General features: G+C 39.5%; 2 protein-coding genes across 3 annotated transcripts in view; one reads left to right on the forward strand and one right to left on the reverse strand.

Annotated features, from left to right (window-relative positions):
• Nucleotides 1-260: 260 nt before the first annotated feature.
• Nucleotides 261-19,333, forward strand: ZNF18 (zinc finger protein 18). Of its 2 annotated transcripts, none has more exons than XM_008072029.2 (6): nt 261-961; nt 2,228-2,417; nt 2,847-2,938; nt 10,272-10,356; nt 11,078-11,188; nt 18,191-19,333. In XM_008072029.2, exons 1-6 carry the CDS (start codon nt 578-580, stop codon nt 18,976-18,978), a joined length of 1,650 nt encoding a protein of 549 aa, XP_008070220.1. In that variant the 5' UTR covers nt 261-577; the 3' UTR covers nt 18,979-19,333. The 2 variants fall into 2 exon arrangements, with proteins under 2 accessions (XP_008070220.1, XP_021561594.1); XM_021705919.1 differs by having other exon boundaries at nt 11,081-11,188.
• Nucleotides 19,334-21,715: 2,382 nt separating this feature from the next.
• Nucleotides 21,716-26,876, reverse strand: part of LOC103274593 (dynein heavy chain 9, axonemal-like) — a 134,054-nt gene continuing 128,893 nt past the window's right edge. Inside the window, exon 22 of the mRNA XM_008072030.2 lies at nt 21,716-22,134. Within this exon, the coding sequence (XP_008070221.1) occupies nt 21,907-22,134 (228 nt within the window). The 3' untranslated portion in view covers nt 21,716-21,906. The remainder of the gene's footprint in view (nt 22,135-26,876) is intronic.

Consider the following 26,876-nt stretch of genomic DNA (forward strand, 5'->3'; position numbering starts at 1 on the left):
CTTTTTTTTTCCTACTCAGAAAAGGTAGCTTGGAATTGTATTATGTCTTCTTGGGAAGACCTAACTTTTTTCTGCTCAACTTCTTATTTATTGTGGAAATATCTGATCATTTCAACATTAGCCTTTATTCCTAGAGCATTAATGTTTTTGTCCAGCTTTCCTTTTTAGTGTGTTGATATAGAAGTGTTTTACAGAAGAGGCTTTAACCTGGAAATGCATGTGATGTATTTTATTCTTCTACTTGGTCTGGACATTTAAAGATCGAAAGAGAACATTCTAAAATGGGCAGGGTGATGGTGGCTGTTTAGACATGGTCTCACTGGTTTGCTTTACGGCTTCAGGTTTATAATCTTTCAAGACAGAATAGTGTATCTGTTGAATAATTTCAGAACATCCGTAGTTGGACGCCAAGGCTTCACAGATTGGGAGTATGAATTTGTTCTTTCTGAAAATGTATGTTCCTCTGTATAGCCCTTAATCTCATTCCCTTTTTAGTGTCCCAGTGAAGACCTAGTTCTTCCCAGAGACAGTTCCACTCCAGAAGCACTTCCCCTAGAAGGACTTGCCAGGCCGGACGATGCCCATTGACATAGGGCAGGCCCTAGGCCTGCCATCACTGGCAAAGGCTGAGGATACCCAGATCTCTGGATCAGATGCTGCCCTTCAAGAGGAGTTCTCCAGCCCTGAGACCGCACGCCAGCTTTTCAGGCAGTTCCGTTACCAGGTGATGTCTGGGCCCCACGAAACCCTGAGACAACTTCGGAAGCTCTGTTTCCAGTGGCTGCGGCCGGAGGTTCACACCAAGGAGCAGATCCTAGAGATCCTCATGTTGGAGCAATTTCTGACCATCCTGCCTGGGGAGATCCAGATGTGGGTGCGGAAACAATGTCCAGGCAGTGGAGAAGAGGCAGTGACTCTTGTGGAAAGCTTGAAGGGAGACCCCCGGAGACTGTGGCAGTGGGTAAGCTGAGGGTTTTATGGCCTGTGAATGAAGCACAGGGCTCTTCTCGGGTCTCATCAAGTATGTTGTCCTTTTTATGATACCTCCTCTGATACCAAATGTGTGGAGTTTTCCACACCAACAATCAGTTCACTGATTCTCTGACACCAATTGAGTGTCCAGCAGTTCAATTTAATTCTGAAACTATCTGGAGTTTGTATAACCCCATAGGTTCAGGGCTCTGTCCACAAGGCTTCTTCTCCCTTCAGATTCCCTTTGACAAGTCCCATGGCCACCTATACTTCTGACAAACTGGCTATAAATTTGGGGGTTCCCACAATTTTCGGGATTGATAATTAGGATGACATTCAGAACTCAGGAAAGCAGTTTACTTGTTACTGGTTATTATAAAGGCTACAACTAATTAACAGCCAAACAGAAGAGATACATAGAGAAATGAGTTGGGAAAGAGTATGGAGCTTCCTCTCCTGGCATACTACTTTAACTAGGAGTACCTCGGAGAGTTCACCAACCTGGAAACTTCCTGAATCCCATTGTTTAGGGATTTTTATGGAGGCCTCACTACTTCTGTACAATTGATTAAATTATTTGGCATTAGTGATCAATCCCTCAGAAGTTGGGGGTTGGGGCTGAAAGTTCCAACTCTTTAATTCTACGATTGGTTCCTCCATCCTGCAGCTATCCGGGGCCCACCAGAGTTAACTCATTAGCATAAACTCAGGTATATGGTTGCAAAGGGCTTATTATGAATAGAAAACATACTTCTCTAACTCAGAAAATTGCAAGGGTTTTAGGAGCTCTGTGCCAGAAACCAGGGACAAAGACCAAATATATATTTCTTGCTATATTACATCTGGGCTTTTCCCATATTTCACCTAATTCTAAGACTGTCTCTTAGCTCTCAACACTTTTTAGCTATTGGGGATCAAGGATTAAATTCTCCCATCCCATTCTGTCTTTAGCTTAGAATGTTTGAGAAGTTGTTCAAAATATGCCTGAGTTTTAATTGAGGACTATCCAGTAGAAGCACAACATTAATGGCATCTTGTGGTCTCCCAGGCCTGGTTCAGGCCTCTGCTTTTGTTGTTTTTGAGATATTTATTTCAGTTGGTTCCTGTTAGGCTAGAAATAAAAGCTGGTTTTCTCTTTCTCTACTTCATGTCCCCAAGACTATCTTATGATCATTCTATTCTAGAAGGTTTGCTTCATATCTTTTAGAAATCCTGACTCTGGACCCTTCAATAATTAGTACTGTGTGGTCTCTAGATCAGCATCCAAGTTCTAGGACAGGAAATCTTATCGGAGAAGATGGAATCTCCAAGCTGCCAAGTGGGGGAAGTGGAACCCCATCTCGAAGTAGTGCGTCAGGAGTTGAGACTTCAGAATTCACCCTCAGGACCTGGAGAGTTTCTGAGTCACATCGTGAAAGAGGAATCTGACACAGAACCAGAATTAGGTGAGGAACAGCTATTTGTGGTGATATGTGATTCTTTCTTGGAGAAATTTGGGGGTTGTAGTTAGTAGGTTTACCTGTGAGTTGAAATGATACTCTGCTCAAGTTGAGGTGTCTCTGGAAAGTTTGGAAACAGGGTAGACCTAAATAAACTGCTTTGATTTGGAGATCGAAAGTCTGTATATTAAGCTATTTTATGACTAGGCCAGACCATCTGGATTTTAGGTCTGAGGAAGCAGATAGGAGAAAATATGGGTGAGACTGTTTGGAAGGTTGGAGGGAATTGGAATTTGTAAGGGAGGTAAACACAGGTTTTGAAAATGTGGATGGCAGAACAGGTATCATTCTAATTTGTGAAGATTTTAATCTGTGCTCTCTGGGAAATGGTTATAGAAGACTCTAGATTCTGAAAACTTCATTTTCTTACTTCAGCTCTGGCTGCTCCCCAGCTTCCTGCACGACATGAGGAAAGGCTCATCAGAAGCCAGGACTTCGGAGCCTCACTTCTCCCAGTAGCACCTCAGGTGAGCTGGGTTCTGCTGCTTCTACTCCTGAACCAGGCTTTGAGGGTGTATCAATAGTCAGGAGGATTGAAAGGGGACATAGTCTCAGAAGTAGAGCAGAGAGGAGGACCTAACTAGAATAACAAAGTAAATGTGTAATGAATCTTGAGTTTCAAGCCAGAATGTTTTCTCAAAAACTAATTTTTTTTTCGAGTTGGAGTCTCACTCTGTCGCCCAGGCTGGAGTGTGGTGGCATGCTCATGGCCACCGCAACCTTGACCTGCTTGGCTCAGGCGATCCTTCCACCTCAGCCTTCCAAGCAGCTGGAACTACAGGTGTGTACTACCACACCCAGCTAATTTTTTTTTTTTTTAATTGTAGAGACAAGATCTCACCAAGTTGCTCAGGCTGGTCTTGAACCCCTGGACTCAGGCAATACTCTTGCCTCTGCCTCCCAAAGTGCTGAAATTACAGGTGTGAGCCACTGTGCCCAGCCTAGAATGTTTTCTAATTGTCATCTTGAATAATGAACTCTGGCCTCTGGACAAAGCTGAGAAGAGACAGATCTTATCTCTACCCCACCTAGGGCCATCTCTCCTCTTTTGTTACCTTTGGTTTATGCTAAGAAAGAAAATCATTTTCTAGCTTAGGCCACCCATATAGGAGTCAGTTTAAGATTTTGAATGTTGTCAGGTGCGGTGGCTCACACCTAAAACCCCAGCACTTTGGGATTTGGAGGTATGAGGATTGCTTGAGCCCATGGGTTCAAGACCAACCTCGGCAACTTAGTGAGACCTTGTCTCTACACAAAAAATTAGCCAGGCATGGTGGTGCATGCCTGTAGTTCCAGCTGCTTGGAAGACTGAGGCGGAAGGATGGCCTGAGCCCAGCAGTTTGTGGCTACGGTGGCCATGAGCATGCCACTGTACTCCAGCCTGGGCAACAGAATGAGACTCCGACTCAAAAAAAAAAGATTTTGAATGTTAGATCTAAAGTGGGACAAGTGAATCTTTTTTCCTCTTAACTTTATAGAAGTATAGTTGACAAGTCCTGTACATATTTAAAACGTACGATTAGGTCAGGTTTCACATACAGAGGGTGCCAAAAAAAGTATACACATTTTAAGAAAGGAAATAACTGTATTAAAATTGTAATACTCAATATATATTGATAACAAAAGATGAATAAAAGTCACATTTGACTTCTGCAGTTACAAGAGGTGCTCAAAGTGGTTACCATCAGCATCCAGACACTTCAGATTACTGCAGGGCATATTGCTTTGTCAGGCCTTTCGGATCTTATGTTGAGCACATCACACACAGTACCATGTGTCTCAAACTTAACACAAATGCATGCACTTGTTAGGCATGTTGGAAGTTCTGTTGCATACTCACGCCTCCATTGTCATTGTGCTTCTACAACGTTCTCAAAGCTCAAATACCATTTCAAAATGATCTTGCGCTCCACAGATGACAACCGTGCTTCTGCCATTTTCTTTGACTGTCCTGCCTGTCGCATTCATTTGATTAATGCCATCTTTTAAGTGAACATCACACTGCACATTGCTACCATAATTCAATTCAACTTCGAAAAGTAATACATGGATAACATCTCTTAAAATGTGTATACATAGCTGGGCTCGGTGGCTCAGCCTGTAATCCCGCGCCTTTGGGAGGCTGAGGTGAGTGGATTGCCTGAGCCCACGGGTTCGAGACCCGCCTGGGCAGCGAGACCTCATCTCTACAATAAATCAAAAAATCAGCCGGGCGTGGTAGCGCATGCCTGTAATTCCGGCTACTTGGAAGGCTGAGGCGGAAGGATCGCCGGAGCACAGCAGGTCGAGGCTGCGGCGGCCGGGAACGGTCACTGCACTCCAGTCTGGGTAACCAAGTGAGTCTCCAACTCAAAAAAAAAAAAATGTGTATACATTTTTTTGCACTCTGGTATATACACTCATGAAAGCAGGACCATAGTGAAGACAATGAACACATCTATCTCACTCAAAAATTCCCTTGTCACCTTTTGTAATCTCTCCCTCCTGCCCCTCTTCATCTTCTTCCCCATCCTGAGACAACCACTGATCTAGTTTCTGTCATCTTATGTTAGTTAACATTTTCTAGAATTTTATTAAAACGGAATCATGCCAAATTTTCTTTACTTTTATTCTTCTAAATGTAACATTTTTTCTTCTTCTTTTAGTATATCCATACTAGTTTAAAACAATTTGATTATGATGTGCTTTGGAATCATTTTCATATTTCTTGTGCTTGGGATTCATAGAGCTTTTTGGATCTCCGAGTTTATAGTTTTCATCAAATTTGGGAAGTTTTTGGCCATTATTTCTTCAACTGGTTTTTTTTTTTTTGTCTCTTTTCTCTTTTCTCTTCTTTGGAGAATAGGGAAATAATACATGTAGAATGTGTATAATGATAATATATATACTATATACATGTATTAGAGCTCTTCAGATTGTTCCGAAGTTTACTGAATTTTTTTCCCCATTTTTAAATCTTAGAGTTTCATTTTGGACAGTTTCTAGTTTATTAATCTTTTCTTCACAGCATCTAAACTGTTTTTAATCTCATCTAATATATTTGTCCCTCAGATGTATTTTTTTTATCTCTATAAGTTTGAATCAGGGTTTTATTATATGCTTCATGTCTGTATTAATACCCTTGTCTACTGATTATCACCTATATTGGTTCTGGATCTGTTTCAACTGATTGATTAATCTCCTCATTATGATATGTATTTTTCTGCTTGTGTGCCTGGTAATTTTTTATTGGATATCAGAGATTGTGAATGTTACTTTGCTGGGTGCCTATTTGTAGTCCTCTTAATGTTCTTGAGTTTTGCTTTGAGATGCAGTTAGATTATTTGGACACAATTTGTTTGTTACATGGCACCAGAGAAGCCTTTAATGTGGGATCAATTTTTCCCCACTACTACGGTAATTCCCTTTTGAATACATTCTGATACTCCTTAATGTCTCAATTTCCAGCACTGTGTGAGCCCAAGGGATTGTTTCCTCTGATTCTCTTGAGCAGTTGTTTTCCCAGACGTCAGGGGAACCCTCTGTAGATCTCTTAAGCATTCTCTTTATGCAACTTCCTCCTTTCTGATTTTCTGCCCTGCTAATAACTCTGACTGTCTTGGCCTCCTCAGACTCTGAGCTTCTGCTGCTGAACTCAGGGAGGCTGCCTGGCATGGTCTGGGTTCCCCCTTCCTATGATGCTGCCTGGATTGTCTCTCTAGGCAGTAATTTTTGACAACTGGAGGGCTCACGTAATTTGTTTCCCTACTTTTAGGGATCTCATTTGGCTCTACTCTGCATAATGTGCAATGTCTGGAAACCATTGGTTTATATATTTTATTTCCTCTGTTTTAGTTGTTTCAGGCAGGAAGATAAACTCAGTTCCTGTTACTCTTTTTTTTTTCTGTAGAAGAAGTCTCTGGGACAAGTTTATCTTGATTATGTAGTTGATAACTCTGAAAAATTGAATTTGGTAAAAATAGCTTTTTTTAGGAACCTATACACCTTAATTAAAACATTGTTTAAAGCCTTGAGGGAACTCTTCTTGGACTTGTCTGGTAAAGTACTTTAGAGTGAAGGTGAAAATAGAACAGGCAGTAGGTGGTACTTAATGCAGTGCTTCAGACCAGGGTCTGAGCTTCAGCTTTCCAGACTCAAAGATATAGAAACTAGAATACCAATGTCACAGTTTACTCTGGGGGAAGGAGAATGGGGAGGTGGCAGGGAAGGGATATATACTTTTAGTGAATCAAAGGTACCCTTCTTCCTGATTTCAAGGTTCCCAGAAACCAAGTTGCTAAGCAGGACGTTGCTTGATGAAACACATTTGGGTACTCTGTGAAATATGTCAACCAGTCTTGGAGGATTATCGTTGTTTCTGTAGTGTGTACAGAGTATCTCTATGACAGGTATATATAATTTATTAATATATTTTAACTAATAGAGTGGACAGATATTAACCATCACCTGTTCTGGATAATTTCAAGTCAAAAGTTTCAAAATGCTTAGCAGCACCAATTCACTGTTTGCAACTATATAAATGTGTATGTGTGTGTGTTTTTGTGTCTATATTTCCTTACATTTAGCCGATAACTAATTAATAACCACTCAAATCAAACAAAAGTCATTCCTATCCAATCTGAAAACCCACCCCCTCAAACTTAGGACAATTGCTTTCATCAGAAAGACCTTGATATTTAATGGAATCCTTTGAAAGTAAAGGGAATTTTAAAATGTAAGTTATCTACTTCTTCTAATCTCTTCCATAAATTAAGAACTTTATGAATAATGCCAGAATAGTGATACGATATCACTATCACTGCACAATAGTCCTTCATTATTAGAAACTGTGGCTGAATTGGAACCTCACATAGATTTGAAGGATGCATTTACTCACCTTCCTGTATTTTTAAATTTAAAGGAGCACAGTACAAGTAACTTTTTGTGCAAGTCAGTTGTAGTAATATTTCATAAACCCACAAGATGGTGCTAGTTCCACATAAAAATCAAGAAAATTTCCCCATCAAATTCCAAACTGTGTCATTCCAGAAGAGAAAATTAGGTTTTCCTCCTCTTATAAATCTGAGCAAAAGGTAAAATGGCTACCATTGGCATCTTACCTCCTAAGTAGGAGCCAGCTTCTTGGCAGTTCCTAGAGTAAGTTTGTGGCTTTAAGGGATCCCATTCAGAGGCTCCTGAGTATCTTTCTGGTTTTTGAATGAGTTTGCTGCGACCCTTGGGAATTTTGCCTTAGACTGTTTTTTGTAGCTGCTATTCTGGTGCCCATGGAATAGGCCCTGTATCCAGCAAGCCAGGCAGCCAGGTAGATATTATTGTGCTTGGCATTCATATCTTTTCCTCTGCTAGCACCAAGGCAAGGGTCTATGTTCTGACTACAAAGTCTGAGAACTCCCATATTCAGCAATGTTTGCTCAAGCTGGCTATTTTCAGGAGATTGTTAAATAGCCTCATTCACAGAAGGTTAAAAAGATAAACTACTAGCAGTTTATGCTTTAATAATTAAACATTTCAAATTAAAATTTATATTAAAATGTGGTTATAGTTAATATTCAACTATTAAGTGACACTTTTCAGCTTCCTCTCCTTTCCTTCCTAAAAAGTCCTAAAAAGTGCTTTTTTTTCTTAGCACCTGCTAATTAAAGACTTTTTCCATCTCCTTTTTCTTTGAGTCATTTCCACTTTTCTTTGATGCACCAGGGGGCAGACTTGATTTAGGACTGAGAATGCCTTCCCTTAGTAGTAGAATTGGAAGATAAACTTCATAATTCTCTTCTCATTTCTGTTTCCTGAAACCTGGCTTTTCATGACATAATGCGTGATTGTCAACTTTGGAGTTCCTGAAAATGTGAAGAATCTATTAATTCTTTCTGGGGTGAGCCTGGGAGCCTGCATATAATAATATATATCATCCACAGAGGACTTATTTGCTAAGGGCTGCATTTCACCCTGACAGCATATATTGAGTGCTCATTCTGTCCCTGGCCTGGTCTCGGGGACTGGGAAAGTAAGTGGAGTGTATAAACAGAGCCCTTTCTTCATGGAGCTTACATTGTTAGTAGAAGCAACAATTAACTAAATAGTTTGTGTGTGTGTGTGCGCACACACACATATGCATATATAGACACATAAATATTTAATAAATGAGTGAAAAGTGAAGTGTACTATGGAAACAGGTGACATTTACATTATTTCTCTTAAACCTCCCAACAGGTTTTTTTTAGTTCAGTAATATCGTTAGTTGAGACCTGAGACTCTGAAAGGTTAAGTGACGTGCTCAAGGTCCCACAGCTAGAAAGTGGCAAGGTTGAGACTTGAAACCTAGTATGTCTGACTACAAAGAATAGACTGCTAATCTCTTTGCTACACAATCTGAGGTTTTTTTGTTTTTTGTTTTTTTTGTTTTTTTTGAGTTGAAGTCTCACTCTGTTGCCAAGGTAGAGTGCAGTGGCACACTCATGGTCACCCCAGTAATCAACCTTCTGGGCTTTAGTAATCCTTCTGCCTCTGCCTTCCAAGTAGTCGGAACTGCAAGCGCATGCTACTTGGCTAATTTTTGACTTATTGTAGAGACGAGGTCTCGCCAAGTTGCCTGGGCTGGTCTTGAACCCGCAGGCTCATGCATTCCACTTGCCTCGGCCTCCCAAAATGCTGGGATTACAGGCTGAGCCATTGAACCTGGCCCACAATCTGAGTTTCTAATGGTTGGCTTCTTTGTGGAGAAATCAACGTTTTTCCACGAAAGTAAACTGCTTCTTATAGTGAATAATGACCAACTCATCCTCAACAAAATAAAATGAAACAAACAGAGAAACATTCTAGCTACACAGCATTCTCAGTTTTGAATCTCCAGTCTAGTTCTGTAGGAAAAGAAAGCTTCCTTTTGGAGATTATGAGGGGACACCTTGTTCTAGACAACCCAGTGATTTCTCACTAACTGAGAAGAAAACTGACTTAATGTTAGGTTCTAAATGCAGAACTGTTGGGAGATTCCAAATGTATATAGAGCTGTAGTATCTCTCTTCTCTGAATACACCAGTCTTTGTTTCAGGGTAAGGCTTACAACACAGTTGACTTCATTGTTGATTCTTCCTACCTTTTCACTGATTTGTACTTGCTTTTCCAATAAATTTCTTTTTTTTTTTTTTTACCCCCCCCCCTTTTTTTAAGGAACAAGGTCTCATTCACAGTGGTGTGATCATAGCTCACTGCAACCTTGAACCTCTGGGCTCAAGCAATCCTCCTTCTTCAGCCAGCTAATATTTTTATTTTTTTGTAGATAAAGAATTTCACGTATGTTGCCTAGGCTGGTCTGGAATCCCTGACTTCAAGCAATCCTTTCACCTCAGCTTCCCAAAGTGCTGGGATTACAGATGTAAACCACCATGCCTGGCTCAAATTCCTTTTTAGTTTTTTTTCCCCCTTTGAATTTCCAGATTTTAATTAAATAGTGGGAATATCAGACTTTATTCAAATACCCCTACTACAAGCAGTTGAAAGAGTTATTTTAAAAAACAGTGCAGAAAAGTCTCTTGCCTTCTGTATTTTCTTCACTTTTAAATACATGTAACTGAAAAGAAAAATACAGGACTTAAATATTTTCTGATCAGAGCAAGAAATACTGATGTAGGGATTGTCATTTTCCCCTTGACTTTTTCATTCCTTGAAATGCTCTCCCATGATTTCTTAGATCTTGTAATGGCCAGGATCCTGTGGCACATTTCTTTCATCTCAGCTTTCCTTTAGGAGGAAAGATAGGTTTAAAAAACTTTCATTGGAGTTACGGTATTGTATTTTTTCCAGGAGCAGTGGAGACACCTGGATTCCACTCAAAAGGAGCAATACTGGGATCTCATGCTGGAGACCTATGGGAAAATGGTCTCAGGAGGTGAGGGCATGAGTTAGCCTGATGGAAGGAGGTGGAAAGACTGGAAAATCTTCTGTTCACTCACAGATATCTGTGCAACTTAAAGTCTTAGGTGAAGGAAACCATTAGAGACACAGTTGGGAACTGGGACAAGTTAGAGATAGCAGAATTATAGTAAGAACTTCCTCATATTGAAAGTATTCTGGGGCAACCCTCTTTCAGGCTCCCTCCCACTTGGGAGCTTTTCTGTCTTCTTAATAAATTCTACTTTAAAAAAAAAAAAAGGAAAGTATTCTGTGTGCCAGGAACTGTTTTGTACATTGCATACAGTAACTTCCTTAATCTATGGTGAGTGTCAGATCAAATATTTGCTCACTGTTACAGAGCTTGTAAGTGGTAAGTTACGATGGAACTCAGTTGTGGCTTGCTCTGAGTCCACGTTTTTTTCTACTAAACCACACTACCTCAACCAACCATTGTTGGAGTTCTTGCACCAGCCTGCCAGGTGGTCTGTAGGCCCTTCTGATCACCTGCCCACACTCTTGTTGTGGCCTTCATCATATATCGTGGTTGTCTTGTGCTGTCTTACAAACTTCAAACACTATTGTAAGATGAGTTTCCCCAAGTGGTCTACAGAGCCTTTATATTTTCCTTCATGCTTAGGATGCTCCTTTGAAAGACACAGCTTGAGCTTCCAGTCTTCCCCATTCATCCGGGCCCACATATTTATCTCTCTCTATAGCAGGCATTTCCAATTCCAAACCTGACTCGACTAATTTGACAGAATATGGGGAAGAGCTGACAGGACTGCACTTTAATGTCATTGAGAAGATTCCAAGACCCACTTGCGTAGGTGAGTGCTGTTTCATTGGTCTGGAACCATTTCTGATCTCCTGTTATTATATTGGATGTGGTAGAGAAGGTGCAAGATATATATTCTATTACATTAGTTATAACTAGCTGTGATCTGGTTGGTCCAATTTGAATATCAAGATTGGATTGCCTTTGTCTCTGGCAGTAGGTCTGTTGACACATATATTTAAACATGGAAGAAAGACTGCACATTGGATCTGCTGCCTTCAATCTTGTGTGTTAGTTTAGCTTTCTTTCTCAGAGAGAATTAAGATTCTTACATCTGTATTGAGACCAATACAGATATGAATTGAATTCTATTACAAAAAATAGTATGTAGCAGTCATTATTACCCATCCTAACAAGAAGGATTGGAATATCTAGACTTTTCTTATAGTGAAGAGTAACCAACCCACCCTCAGCAAAATAAAATAAATAGAATAACATATTTAATCTAATCTCTATGCACCCAACATTCATTAAATAGCAACATCAACAAATACTTTATGTAAATCTTATATTTTAAGATGGAGGAAAAAGAAATCTGTACTTGTTTTGCTGTAAAATAGCAGCTACCCTTTGCTTTCTACACTTTTTCTAAAACATTGCAGTTATGTAAGACCTAACTGTCAAACTTATACACATATACACATACACACACACACACACACACACACACACACACACACACACACACACACTTTTACATATATAATAAATCCCAGAACCTTAGATGAAGACAAGAAGCAAGAATGGGAATTGTATGGCTAGTCATTCTTTCTCCCCAATGAGATCTAATTAATTATTTTCCTCTGCTAATATACCACAGAGAGAGCAATCATCACCTGAGACATGATTTTAATTTTAAGCAACATATTTATCATTATATCATCTCACAAGAATTCCTTTTGGAACAATATTTTTCAAACTGCATTTCATGACCAATTAGTGAGTTGTGAAGTCATTTAATAGTATTTTAGAAAATGAAATAATAAAATTGAATAGAAAATATCAGATGTAGGGATAGGTGGTATTTTAGGAGATATTTATTCCAAATATGTGTCTGTGTAATATATTTCAGTATACACATATTTATTACTATCTTAGCTTGGACTGCTATGACAATACTATAGAATAGGTGGTTTAAACTATAGACATTTACTTCTCACAGTTCTAGAAGCTAAAAAATATGAGATAAGGCTACCAACATGGCTTGCCAATGTCGTTGGTCTTGCTGTGTCCGCATGGAGGGGGAGAGAGGGAAAGGGGGGGAGGGAGAGAGAAAGCACGTGCGCTTGCGCATGCGAGCATGGACATGTGAGGAAGCTCTTTCCTGTCTCTTCTTATAAGGGCACTAATACCATCAGGAGGACTCTACTCTCATGACCTCATCTAGATATAATTCCCTTCTAAAGGCTCTGCCCCCAAATACTACCACATTGGGGACTGAGGTTTCAGCATATGAATTTTGGGGGATCACAATTTAGTGCATAGCATTTACTGTGGATAATAGTCAGAAAAATATGAAAATACTGCTTTAGAAGCTGTTGCAGTAGGATTTTTTTTTTTTCTTTTGATTTGGAGTCTCACTCTGTTGCCCAGACTGGAGTGCGGTGGCCGCTCCTGGCCACTGTAGCCTCGACCTGCTGGGCTCTGGCGATCCTTCCGCCTTAGCCTTCCAAGTAGCTGGAACTACAGGCATGCAATACCATGCACGGCTAATTTTTTGATTTATTGTAGAGATGAGGTCTCACCAAGTTGCCCAGGCAGGTCTTGAACCCACGGGCTCAGGCATTCCACTCACCTCAGCCTCCCAAAGCGCGGGATTACAGGCTGAGCCACCGAGCCCGGCTTGCGGTGGGATTTTTTTAAAAAGAGACTTTATTTTTTAGAGCAGTGTTGTTATGGCCTGATCTAACAAATCGACTGCTATTCCTTGTGGCCAATTAAAATATGAGAGGCAGAGACTGGAAGAAAAGGGAATATTTAATTTCTATAACCAGCTTACAGGGAGACAGGTTGGCATCCTTGCCAAAAAACCCGCTCAAAGCAACATAAATTCATTCCAGTATTTATACCCCAAATTCATAGCCCTTCACCCACTTTGAGTTTGAAGCCTATGTGCAGTTTTAGCATGACTCAAGATTTACATGAACAATTTTTGATATGTGATCACTGACATGACACAGTCTCCTGGTCATGCTGACACTTTAGATAACATTTTGGAATTTACAATATGTTCTTTTACAGTTTTTTTTAGAAAAAGGAGCAGGCGGTTACAATTTTGGACAGAATTGAAAACATAATTATAACAATCTTTTATTCCTAGAGCCCTGGCCTATATCAGTCAAATATCTTTGTATTCACAGATGGAGGGGAGGTGGGCAATGCCCACTCCAAGCTTTTAGACCCACTTCTACCTGCCTTGGTCCACTCTTCTGACCATTAGGTGGTCTAGCTTGCCCAGATGTTTCATCTTCTGCACCAGCAATAACTACTAGATAAGATTGGTTGGTCGGGCAAGGCCATGCTAGGAGAGGAGAAATGCGGTGGGGGAGGCGGGGAGAAGGGGAGGCGGGGAGAGAGGTAGGGGGTAAGTAGGAAAAATGTACACTTTTTAATCCAAACGACTTTTACATTCAGCCCAACTCCTACAAAAAATAATAATACAAGTTTTTAATGTCTTTTCTAAATGACTGTTCTAATATAACCAAAATGGTCTCTTTTCAGCCTATAACAGTTTTAGGTTTACAGCAAAATTGAGTAGAAGGTGCAGAGATTTCCCATATACCTCCTTGCAGTTGGATTTTTTTTTTTTTTTTAAGAAGTCTCACTCTGTCACCCAGGCTGGAGTGCAATGGCATGCTCACAGCCACCTCAGCATCAACCTGCTGGGCTCAGGCAATCCTGCCACCTCAGCCTTCCAAGTAACTGGAACTACAGGCATCCGCCACCATGCCCAGCTAATGTTTTGATTTATTGTAGAGTCAAAGTCTCGCCAAGTTGCCAAGGCTAGTCTCGAACCTCTGGACTCAGGCAATCCTCTCGGCTCTGCCTCCCAAAGTGCTGGTATTACAGGTGTGAGCCACCATGCCCAGCTTTACAGCTGGATTTTATTTATGACAAATAGCTTGCTATGTCCCCACTCATTTTGTTTTTTGTTTTTCCTTCATCTCATCTGTTGGCGTGGCATCATCAGATCCTGCCTTGAACCAGACTGTAAGGAGTCTATAAGGCTAGCCTTCCTTGATAGGAAAAGAAAAGTGATTGTAGGTTGAGAGAAAAGATATGTGGAAAGAGATTTAGGTAGATTAATCTGGTAGTACTGTGGAGGACAGATAGAAAGGAAACATTGGCGGAGAGGAGCCTGAAAGATGGCGGTGCAGGAGTCCAAGTGTGCCAGTAAGAGACCCTGGATGAGCGTGGAGGCCACAGTAACCACACTGTAGCCTGGTCTGAAAAATACAGCAGTTCACTAGTTTACCAGATCTGGACTCAGACCAGCGGGAAAGGTCACAGGCATTAGCAATATGCTTTTATGTTTAATAATATAGAAGAACAGTTCATAGTTAAAGCAGGCCAGCAAGGGGGTCAACTCAAAAAGCCATATACTTACACTTCTAATCAAAATCCCAAGGGATTAAAAAATTATGTGGTAAAATGATTCTTAAGTAGTTATCTGGAAGAATTCACTCAAGAACAGTAAAAAAAACTTTTGAAAGAATGTTTTATGAATGTTAGACCTATGAATATTAAGAATTTATTGTATTTTAGAGACAAAATTAAAATGGGGTGATACTGATATAAAAATAGATGTGCAGAACAGTGGAACAGAAAAGGAAGCCTGGTCTATAAAAGAATGTAGCATCTGATCAAAGGGGAAGCAACACAAATCCATGGGGGTGAGTCATTCTTCAATGAGCAGGGTCAGGAAAAAAGACTTTTTAAGGCAGCAATCCCCAACCTTTTTGGCATCAGGGACTGTTTTGTGGAAGACAGTTTTTCCATGGACCAAGGGTAGAGGAGATGATGGTTTCAGGATGATTCAAGCACATAACATTTATTGTGTACTTTATTTCTATTATTATTACATTGTAATATGTAATAAAATAAAAGAGGTGCAGACAGAAGTGGTAAATAAAATAATGGGTGGGCCATGTATAGACTAAAGTGTTGGATTCTAACTTAAAACCTGCCACCAGATGCATCTGTACAATTGAAGTACATGAACAGTTGATTTGTTATGGTCTCTGTGCAGTCAAAACTCACTGCTAATGTTAATCTGTATTTGCATTTCACAATAGAGTTCCTGCTCCTCTGAGATTCTAATGCTGCCACTAATGTGACAGGAGGCAGAACTCAGCCAGTAATGTGAACAATGGGGAGCAGCTGTAAATACAGATGAAACCTTGCTCTTTTACTCTGCTGTACAGCCTGGTTACTAACAGGCTATAAACCGGTACTGGTCTGTGACCTGGAGGTTGGGGACTCCTGCTTTAGGCAAAGAAATCAACTTAGATTTTATGTATGTCATATATCAAAATGAGTTGGAAATAGGTCTAAAAGAGGTATAATATGAAAGTGTAATAATAAAGAAAAGAATGAGTAGATATTTTAATTGTTTCTGGGTGGGGAAGTGGATGGGGAAGATTTTTGGAAGTATAAAAGCAATGGAAGAACTCATTAAGAAAAATATTAATAGACTCGGGTATATTTAAGAGGAAAAACACCCCACAACTTCTGTAACAACCCCAAACATAATTAGTATAACTAAATTAGTGAAAACCAGTTTTCATGAGCATGACAGATAAATGGTTATTTTTGCTTATATAGAAAGAGTTAAAGCAAGTTAATAAGAAAGAATGATGTTCCAGTAAAAAATGGGCAGCAGTCTTGCAGTGTGAAAAAATAGCTCATAAATGTGAAAAAGATTCATACTTTCATAATTTAGGAATTAAAATTTAAAACAATTTTTCACCCAACTGAGTGGCATATGTTTAAAAAAATATTCAGTACTTAAGTATTGAATTCTCACTTCCCCCTTGCCTAGTTTCACACACCAGAGGATGCAGAGTCATTCTGGAAATTGGATTGCCATAGCTATTAAGAGCCTTAATATTTATGCATGTTGACACAGTAATTCTCCTTTGAAGAACTCCTTTAAGGTATTGATCAGAAATGTGAGCAAATCTTTTGAAGAAAAATGCTTATCACAGCATTATTTATAGTAGCAAAAACACAATAAAACTTGAGTTCCACAGTAAGAGAAATCTTAAGTAAATTATGTGTTTATTATGATATTTTTACAATGGGCCATAACTCAGCTCTTTAAACTTGTATTTATAAAGGTTTATTTAAAGACAAGAGAAAGTACTTTTGAGAAGTGTTTTAAGACTTTATGAATTAACAAGTTCAGATCTTGTTCTCTAGCAGGTGCCTAGATCTCTGGCAGATAGTTGGAAAGACACTAATATATGAAAAAGAAATGTAAATACCTTCTTTAGATATATATGAATAAAGTAATATATAAAAGTTGAAAATCCCATCACCAAAATAAAAATTTTTATCATATGCATCTTTAAGTAGTAATAACCAGACATTTAAGCTGTGATGAGAAAAACAAAATTTTAGCTGCTAATGTAAGTTGATAAAGCACATGTAGCCAGGTGTGGTGGCTTACACCTATAATCCCAGCACTTTGGGAGGCCGAAGTGAGAGAATTGCCTGAGTCCAGGAGTTTGAGACCAATCTGGGCAACATGGTGAGACCTCATCTCTACAATAAATCAAAAATTTCCCACCCATGGTGATGCATGCCTGTAATACCAGGTACTTGAAAGGCTGAGGTGGAAGAACTGCCTGAGCCCAGCTGATTGAGGCTGCAGTAGCTGTAACCATGCCACTGCACTCTAGTCTGGGCAACAGAGTGACTCCTACTCAAAAAATAAATGAAAGCACATGTAAATGCTGGATTCAAGCATAGACCAAATTCACTTTATATTACTGTTAAACTGCATTGCAACCATAGTAAAATGACACATAAATACATTTTCTGAATTTTGGAATTTCTTGTGAATGAGAGAATTCATATTAAATCAATCGATACTACCATTTATAATTTAAATGCTACATATGGAACTGTATATACAACATGTTATAAATTATGTCAGAAAATAGCATATACATGCATACATATAGGTTCAATAAAAAAGATGAACAGAAATATATGCTGACAGTTGTTATCTCTAGGTAGTAAGATTAAGTATATTTGATTTTCATCTATATACTTTTCTCTCTTTCTAGATTTTTTTTAGTTCTCATGTTTATCTTTTATATAATCAGATAAAAACCAATTCTTTTTTTTTTTTTTTTTTTTTTGAGTCAGAGTCTCACTCTGTTGCCCAAATTGGAGTGCAGTGGCACACTTACAGCCACCATAGCCTTGACCTGCTGGGCTCAGGCAATCCTTCTGCCTCAGCCTTCCAAGTAGCTGGAACCACAGGCACACACCACCACACCTGACTAATTTTTAAAAAAGTTTATTGTAGAGACAAGATCTTGCCAAATTGCCCAGGCTGGTCTCAAACCCATGGGCGCAGGCAATCCTCTTGCTTCAGCCTCACAAAGTGCTGGGATTACAGGTATGAGCCACTGGGCCCGGCAAAAACCAATCATTTTTAAAGAGTACTTGCATGTAATATACTTGCTTTTCCCTGGCCTTAAGAAATGGATGCTATTTGTTTATGGAAGAGTCAGGAAAGCACTCTGTGAGTCCTTCTGCGCTATTTAAAAATGCTCAGTTCTAGAGCTGAACCAGTTAACCTTGAATCCTGGGCAAGTGAAGCAAGTTCAGGATATTCAGGCTGGATGATAGTTTTCTTTCTTACTGATGCCCTCTTGGTAAAAAGAATGAATGTTTTATGATAGCCCTCTCTTTGACATGTGAGTTAGCAAAAAGGTCATAGCATTTATTGAACCATTCCAAATCTTCTTTCTTCTTTTAGGAGATAGACAAGAGAATGACAAAGAGAACCTAAACTTGGAAAATCATAGGGACCAGGAACCTCTGGATGCCTCCTGTCAGGCCTCAGGAGAGGCACCTTCTCAGGTTTCCTTGAGGGGCTTCTTCAGCGAAGATGAACCAGGATGCTTTGGAGAAGGAGAGAATCTCCCTGAGATTCCACAAAGCCTTCAAGATGAAGGGATGGGGGGACAACTCTCTTCTCAAGAAAGGAATTCTGGGAAACAATTAGGTCAGCATTTGCCTAATCCCCATTCGGAAGAACTGTCCACTATGTGGCTTGAGGAGAAGAGAGAGACCTCCCAGAAAGGGCAGCCAAGAGCCCCCATGGCCCAGAAGCTCCCCACCTGCAGGGAATGTGGGAAAACCTTTTATAGGAATTCTCAGCTTGTTTTTCACCAAAGAACTCACACTGGAGAGACATACTTTCAGTGCCCCATCTGCAAAAAGGCCTTTCTGCGGAGTTCAGACTTTGTGAAGCATCAGAGAACTCACACAGGAGAGAAACCCTGTAAATGTGATTATTGTGGGAAGGGCTTTAGTGACTTCTCAGGATTGCGCCACCATGAGAAAATCCACACAGGAGAAAAACCCTATAAATGTCCCATCTGTGAGAAAAGTTTTATTCAAAGATCAAACTTTAATAGACATCAGAGGGTTCACACAGGAGAGAAACCTTATAAATGTTCCCACTGTGGGAAAAGTTTCAGCTGGAGCTCAAGTCTTGACAAACATCAAAGATCCCACTTAGGAAAGAAGCCTTTTCAATAGCCTATGCCAGATTCTCTTAGCCCATTTTTATCTTCTAGTCCTTTAAAAAAAAATACTCAACTCTGATGAGGAGTTGCATCTCTGAGTGGATATCTCTCTTCTCTCTTTTTTCATGGATTGGAGAGGAGAGAAGCTGGAAATGATGGTACACCTGGAGGATTTATTGGATTGGAATTCTTGATGGCTTAATTTTTTGTTTCTGCATCAGGAGAGAGAATATTCTTCATGTTTCAGCTCATATCTCCTTTTGGACCCATACAGGAAAAAGTCTCAATTTGAGAGCCAGTTTTAAAAATGCTATCTGGGTTATGCGCGGTGGCTCACACCTGAAATCCCAGCACTTTTGAAGGCAGAAGTGGGAGGATTGCTTGAGCCCAGTAGTTTGCAGACAGTCTAGGCAACATAGAAAGACCTCATCTCTACAAAAAATAAAGCTTGGCATGGTAGCATGTGCCTGTGGTCCCAGCTACTTAGGAGGCTGAGGAGGAAGGGTTGTCTGAGTCCAGGAGGTTGAGACTGCAGTGAGTCATGATTGTGCTACTGCACTCAGGCTTGGGTGACAGAGTGAGAACCTGATTTTTTTTAAAAAGTGCTATCTGGAAGCCTTTAACTGGATTAGCTGCAATCATTGCTCAAGGGTAGAACCTCAGATCAGCCTTTTAGAACTGGGATCCTAGAGCAGGCCTGTTTACAGAAGGGGAGAAGCATAGAGGGCCAGTGAGCTCATGTGTGTTCTTTGTCATACGGGTGAAAAATTAACTTCAAGTGCTTCTTGTTTGAAATAAACTAAACAGAGTTGCAGTTGCTTCCTATCTTATTTGTGTCTGCAGTGTTCGTTGTGTGTTGACTATAACTGAAAACACATTTTTTTCATAGAAAACCCTAGGTGGTTGAGTACCAAGATCAGTTCATGTAAAGCTATCAAGTTTATAATGTAGCAGAACAGTAACAGGACAGTGCTGGCCTAATGCCCAGGTTGTGAGAGCTTGACCAGTGCTGGACACTGCTTTACCTCAGCTAAGTTGGTCTTTGGTGTCCTCTTTCTGAACCTGCCTCCCACCTGATTGCTTGCCTCAAGCTGCCCCTTTTTCTCCTGGCATCCCAGTGGGCTGTCATTTTTGCTGAAGTGCTGTATGCTTTAAAATTATCTTTATTATAATCTCATTTTGTCTGTGGGTGTTAGGAAGAAATCAATAGTATTGGTCTAATTTATAATACTGTCTAGAGGTTTATTAACACATATATTAACCTGTCCACTTGTCCTTGTCTTCAAAAGTTACATGCCTCAAAGTCTCCTGCCCTCGAACAGTGAGACTTCCACATGCTGCCATCTTGGTCTTCTTCTCGCCTAGTTTTATTGTTCTGCTTTGGATGAGGGTCAGGAAGAATATTGCTAATTATTAGAAAGAGAGAAGGGCCAGACACAGTGTCACAAGCCTGTAATCCTAGCACTTTGGGAGGCCAAGATGAGAGGATTGCCTAAACCCAGGGGTTTGAGACCAGACTGGGCAACTTGGTGAGACTTCATCTCTATAGTACATCAAAAAATTCGCTGGGCATGGTAGTGCCCGCCTGTACTTACAGCAACTTGGAGGGCTGAGGTGGAAGAATCGCCTGAGCCCAGCAGGTCGAGGCTGCAGTGGCTAAGAGCGTGCTAATGCACTCCAGCCTGGGTGACGGAGTGAGACTCTTAATTTAAAAAAAAAAAAGAAGAGTGATGATATCTCTGAAAACACGCAGGAAACCGCAAGGTGTTGGCAGAAAATGGGTAGTACATCATTACTGGTTGTTGGGAGAGGAGGGACAAAACCCAAGTTGGAGTTTCTGGATTCCAGGAAGAATTTAACTCCCTTTGTAGCATGAAGATGAGGACTAAGACCCCACTTAAGTGGGTACGGGGAGTTCAGGAAAGCAGGAAAATAATGGAGAAATTAGTATTCGATTCGTAGGCTCTATAGTGGAGATTTGTAGGACAGTAGGATTTGAAGTTTTAAATCAGCAGTTCTCAAAGTGTGGCCTCCAGACTAGCAGCATCAGCAATTTGCTAAACTTACTGAATCAAAAAATACTAGAGGGGCCCAGCACTTTTTGTTTTAACAAGACCTCTAGGGGATTCTAATGCCTTCTCAAGTTTAAGAACCACTGTTCTAAATAGTAATTCATCCAAAAACCAAGTGTCTGCATGGATATAAGGGAATAATGATTGCAGAAGAAATACCCAGACCCAGACTTTTCTTAACAAGCAAGCCACCTCATAGAGCTCTTTAAAGTCAGAGTATAACATCAGCACTTTGGGAGGCCGAGGTGAGAGGATTACCTGAGCCCACGGGTTCAAGACCAACCTGGGCAACTTGGCAAGACCTCATCTCTACAATAAATAAATAAAAATTAGCTGGGTGTGGTGGTATGTGCCAGTACTTTCAGCTACTTGAAAAACTGAGGTGGAAGGATCTCCTGAGCCCAGTAGGTTGAGGCTGCGGTAGCCAAAAACATGCCACTGCAATCCAACCTGGGCAACAGAGTGAGATTCCAACTCAAAAAATAAATAAATAAACTCAGAGTAGTATTTTCCAGACGTTAGATCACAAGGTCAGGCCTGAAGTGTTAGTGACTTGTTTCTCTTGGTTTCTTTATGATCGTTTTTGACTCAGCAATGCACGAAGTCTGACTCAGACACAGTTGAATAAATCACTTTATTAGGAAAGGTTCAGCATTATGAAATTCCCCTCCACTAGTTCTTGGGCCCATACTCCTCCAGCTCAGCCTCACTTTAGGCACTCATCTCCAAGTTCCCTAGAGGAGTGCTACAGGATTGTAGGTGCTAATGATTTCTTTCTAAGTGTCTGTGGTCACCTCTCACCCACCTTTCCCTCTGGGCGGTCTCCAGCCCAGCCTCTTTCCTTGTTTTCTAAGTAGCTCTGCAGGAAACTAAGTCTGGAGAAGCAAAGCTACCCCAGCTAGAACCCACTTGGATGGGTTCTCTTTAGTCTTCAGGTTGAAGGTCCACACGTAGGTGGGTCCCCGCTGACTAGTCTTGTACACAGGACAGGAATAGATACTGCGGCAATCCTGCTTATCTGCAGGAATGGCCTTGATGAACATCACAGGCATGGGAGGTATCAGATCTTTCAGCTTTGCCTCTGTAATGATCCCAGCCTAAGGACAAGAATGAGAAGAACCATCTTAGATCAGACCCAGAGCTCAGCCAGCCAGCCTTGCTCCTGTCAGCAGATCCAGGGAAGAGAGACTAGAATGGCCCAGGTGCCTTTATGCCTAACCATTTCCATGTTCTCTCAGCAACCCACAATGCAATGCATCTGGTACATGGAAAACAACATTTCTAATTTTTCAGCCTAAATCACTTCTTGGAGCAGAATTCCAAAAGCTATTATTTATCATAGATTGATTAATCTCTTTGGACCTTGATTTCTCCCTACTTTGTTTTTTCATTCATTCATTTCACAAACATGTTGAATGTGACTATTTGCCAGATGTCATTTAGGTGCTGGGGATTTAAAGATGATTCTTGCCAGCAAACAAAATGCTTTAGATTTTTAAGGCTTTGGTTATGTCCTGTTTCTGCTTCTCTTCAGTTTCATATGCAAACTCATTCACACTCTAGAGCATTTTGATTTTTTGAGTAGAGAGCTACAGTCCATCTTTACTTGTATAATAGGGATCTGACCATTCTGTAAGCTTTCCAGATGAGGCCTCTTTATGATTTTCTGAAATGTCTCAATAGAGTTGTTTAGAGAATTTTTTCCTACTAGTCCTGAGAAATGATCTGAGGAACAAAAGGGTCCCTTGGTCAAATATATTTGGGAAATGATGGTTACCATACTTGAATTTGATGCTTTATAACATACACTAGCAGATAAGAAGTCCTAGCAGTAAAGAAAACAGTTTACCTTTACTTAACTTGATGTTATCCACCAGGTTATTTGGCCACAGGGCCCTTTTCTTTGCAACTTATTCATTTCCTGTGATACTAGTGCTTTATGGAATATACTTTTGAAATGCTGATTCAGAGCAATTCACAGATTATTTGTCTGAGTCCTTTTGCTATGGACAGAGTATGATTTATTTTCATGAAATGTATTTAAAAGGAAGGTTGTACCTCTTCAGGTCTTTTAGAGGCTAATATAAGGTATAGTGAGTAACAGAACTAAGGTAAGAGGGGATCCCCTTGCCCTCCAGATTTGAGTGTTTATGGCAAGGATTGGGAACAGTGGTAGAACCTTTTGTTTTCACATACCATAAAACCAATTATTTTAAAGTGTACATTTCAGTAGTTTTGATATACTCACAAAGTTGTATAATCGTCATCACTGTCTATCCCAAAACAGTTTTATCACCTCAGAAAGAAACTCTATAACCTTTAGCAGTCACTATTAGCAGTGGAGTATTGACAGCTCCAATTATTATAGTTGAATTATTTTTTCCTTAAGTTCTGTCAATTTTTGTTTTGTGTACTTTGGGGGCTCTTTTGTTAGGTGCATATATATTTATAGTTGTTATATCTTCTTGATTTATTGACCTTTTTATTATAATAAAATGCTCTTTTTTGTCTTTACAATTTCTATCTTTTCTCCAGTAACAATTTTTTCCTTATAAAGTTTAGTTTGTCTGATATTAGTATAGCCTCTTCACTCTCTTTTGATTACTGTTTGCATGGCATATATTTTTGCATCTGTTTACTTTCAACCTATTGTGTCTTTGAATCTAAAGTGTGTCTCTGTGGATATCATGTAGCTGGATCTAAAGGAATGGCCTTGATGAACATCACAGGCACAGTGAGGTGTTTTTTAGTTTGTTTTTAAAAATTCCTTTTGTCAGTCTCTGCCTTTTAATTTTAATGTTTAATCCATTCACATTTAATGTATATACTGATAAAATAAGATTTATTTTTGCCACTTTGCTATTTGTTTTCTATATGTCTGTCTTTTTTGTTTCCCTATTCTCCATTATTGTCTTCTTTTGTGTTAGTAGATATACTCTAGTGTACCATTTTCATTCTCTTGTTTACTATATTTTTTTGAATTATTTTTGTAGTGGTTGTCTTGGGGATTACAACTGAACATTTTTATATATGACAATCTACATTAGGTTAATTCCAACTTAATTTCAATCATATATAAAAAGTTTATTCCTGTATAACTCCATTCACTCTCCCTCCTTTGTGCTTTTTTCATTTTTTCCTTTTCTTTCTTTATTTATCTATTTTTAGAGATGGTGTCTCACTTTGTTACTCAGGCTGGCCTTGAACACTTGGCCTCAAACTATCCTCCCCATCTCAGCTTCCTGAGTAGCTGGGATTATAGGCATGAGCCACCACACCTGGCATGTGCTGTTTTCACTATTCATCTTTATACATTTTTTGCCCTTCAATGCATATTTAAAGTTATCACTTTATGCAGTTGTCTTTTAAATCAGATTAGAGAGAAATAAAAATTACAAACAATAATGCATTTATACTATCTTTTATATTTATATATGTAATTACCAATATTCTGTTTCTTCATGTAGGCTTGGGTTACTATCTAGTGTCCTTTCAGCCTGAAGGAACCTCTTTAGTATTTCTTGTAGGGCTGGTTTGTTAGTGATGAATTTTCTTTCTTTCTCTCTCTCTGTTAAAAATTTGAGAATGTCATACAGTCTTCATTTTTGTAAGATAGTTTTTCTGGGTATAGAATTCTTGGCTGACAGTCTTTTTCTTTTAGCACTTTGACCATGTCATCCCACTGCCTTATGGCCTTCATAGTTTCTGATGAGAAATTGGTTATCACACTCATTAAATTGGTTTACACTCATATTGTAAGTTTTGAATTACTTTTCTCTTGCCGATTTCAAAATTTTTTGTCTTTTCACCAATTCGAGTGTAATACTTCTAGGTATGGATTTCTGAGTTAATTATATTTGGGTTTTATTGAGCTTGGATGCATAAATTAATATTTTTCTTCAAATTTTGAGAGTTTTGGGTAATTATTTCTTTAAATTTTTTTTTGACCCTTTATTTCTCCTCTCCTTCTGAAACTTGTACCACGCATATGTTGATTTGCTTGATGGTGTCACACAGTCTCTGAGACTGTTCATTTTTTGTCATTCTTTTTTTCTTTCTTAGATTGGATAACCTCAATTGACTTGTTTCCAAGTTTGCTGACTTTTCTGCCTATTCAAATCTGCTGTTAAAATCCTTTTTTGGAATTTTCACTTCTTGTATTATACTTTTCAGCCCCAGAGTTGCTACTTGGTTCTTTTTAATATATATATAACTTCTCTTTATGTATTATTATTCTCTGTTCACTACTACTGAATTATTGTTTACATCATTTTCTTTACTTACTTAGGCATGGTTTTCTTTAGTTCTTGTAACATATTTAAAACAGCAGATTAAAGTCTTTGTCTAGACCAGGTGTGATGGCACATGCCTGTAATCCCAGCACTTTGGGAGGCAGAGCCAAGAGGATTGCCTGATCCCAGGGGTTCAAGACCAGTCTGGGCACCTTGGTGAGACCTTGTCTCTATAATAAATCAAAAAATTAGCCGGGTGTGGTGGTGTGTGCCTGTGGTCCCAGCTACTTGGAAGGATGAGGTAGAAGGATTGCCTAAGCCCAGCAGGTCGGAGCTGTGGTGGTTGTGAGTGTGCCACTGCACTCCAGCCTGGGCAACAGAGTGAGACTCCAACTATATATACATCTTTGTCTAGCAAATCTTACATTTGGATTTCCTCAGGGATAGTTTTTCTGTTGATTGTGTTTTTCATGGGTATGGGACATTCCTTTTTGTTTCTTTGTATGTCTCATAATTTTTGCTGTTGTTGGAAACAACATTTTAAATAATTTGGCCTCTCTGGAAATCAGATTCTCTCTCCACAAGGTTTGTTTGGTGACGTTTCTGAGATGATTCTGTAAAGTCTATATTTTTTGTCATGTATGGCCACTGAAGCTGCTTGCTCAGTTAGCTTAGTGGCCAGCAAATAATTGGACAGAAATTTTCTTAAATGCCTGGAATCATCAATTCTCAAAGTCTTTGTTGAGGGGCTGTATATGCATTGGGGCATGCCTTCATTGCTCAGCCAGTCACTTGAAAGCCGCTAGCATAGACATACTTCCCTGCTTTCACAGAACCTCAAGGTTAGCTGGAGATGAGAGAGTGTGGCCTTCTCAAGTCTTTCTTGAGCATGCACATAGTGTGTGGGTGTGTGCACAGCTCTGCACATATGCATGGCTTTCTAGATTTCCAGGAACATGTATGAGGTTTTCAAAGTACCCTTGGAACATCTCATTCTCTAGCTTGTTCTTTTAAACTTTTTAGTTAGCCTATTATTTGCTCTACTTGCTCTATATTCAGGATTCAGATTCTGAACGTGTATATTCCTCTTTACTATCCTTCCTTTTGGCTCTTGCATTGGTTTCCTAGGGCTAGTATACAAATTGCTACAAACTTGATGGCTTAAACCAACAGAAAGTTATTCTTTCACAGTTCTGGAAGTCAGAAGTCCAAGTCAAGATGTGTGGGCCAAGTGGGTCCTTCTGGAGGCTCTGAGGCAGAAACTGTCCCAGGCTGCCACTAGCTTCTGGTACTTGCTAGCAGTCCTTGACATTCCTTGGCTTGTGATACATTGCTTCTATCTCATCTTCACAGGGCATTCTCTTCCATGGCTTTCTTACATGGACACCAATCATTGGATTTTGGGTTCACGCTGATCCAGTATGACATCATCTTAACTCTAATTACATCTGCAAAGACCTTCTCTCTTTTTTTTTTTTTAAACTTTTATTATTATTTTTTATTATAAAGATGTGGGGTATAATTCAGGTTAGGTATACAAACATTGATTATGCAGGTACCCTTGTTGAGCAAAGGCCTTATTTTTTTTTTTTTTTTTTTGAGTTGGA

This window comes from Carlito syrichta, unplaced genomic scaffold (genome assembly GCF_000164805.1).
Source record: "Carlito syrichta isolate Samal-C Ts95f unplaced genomic scaffold, Tarsius_syrichta-2.0.1 Scaffold314819, whole genome shotgun sequence".
In the NCBI taxonomy this organism is placed as follows: Eukaryota; Metazoa; Chordata; class Mammalia; order Primates; family Tarsiidae; genus Carlito; species Carlito syrichta.

Excerpts from the sequence above, each read along its gene's own strand:
- ZNF18 (XM_008072029.2), top strand. The coding sequence starts at position 578 with ATGCCCATTGACATAGGGCAGGCCCTAGGCCTGCCATCACTGGCAAAG. Across the intron at positions 2,939-10,271 it reads TTCTCCCAGTAGCACCTCAG|GAGCAGTGGAGACACCTGGA; the intron begins GTGAGCTGGGTT and ends TATTTTTTCCAG. Across the intron at positions 10,357-11,077 it reads TGGGAAAATGGTCTCAGGAG|CAGGCATTTCCAATTCCAAA; the intron begins GTGAGGGCATGA and ends CTCTCTCTATAG.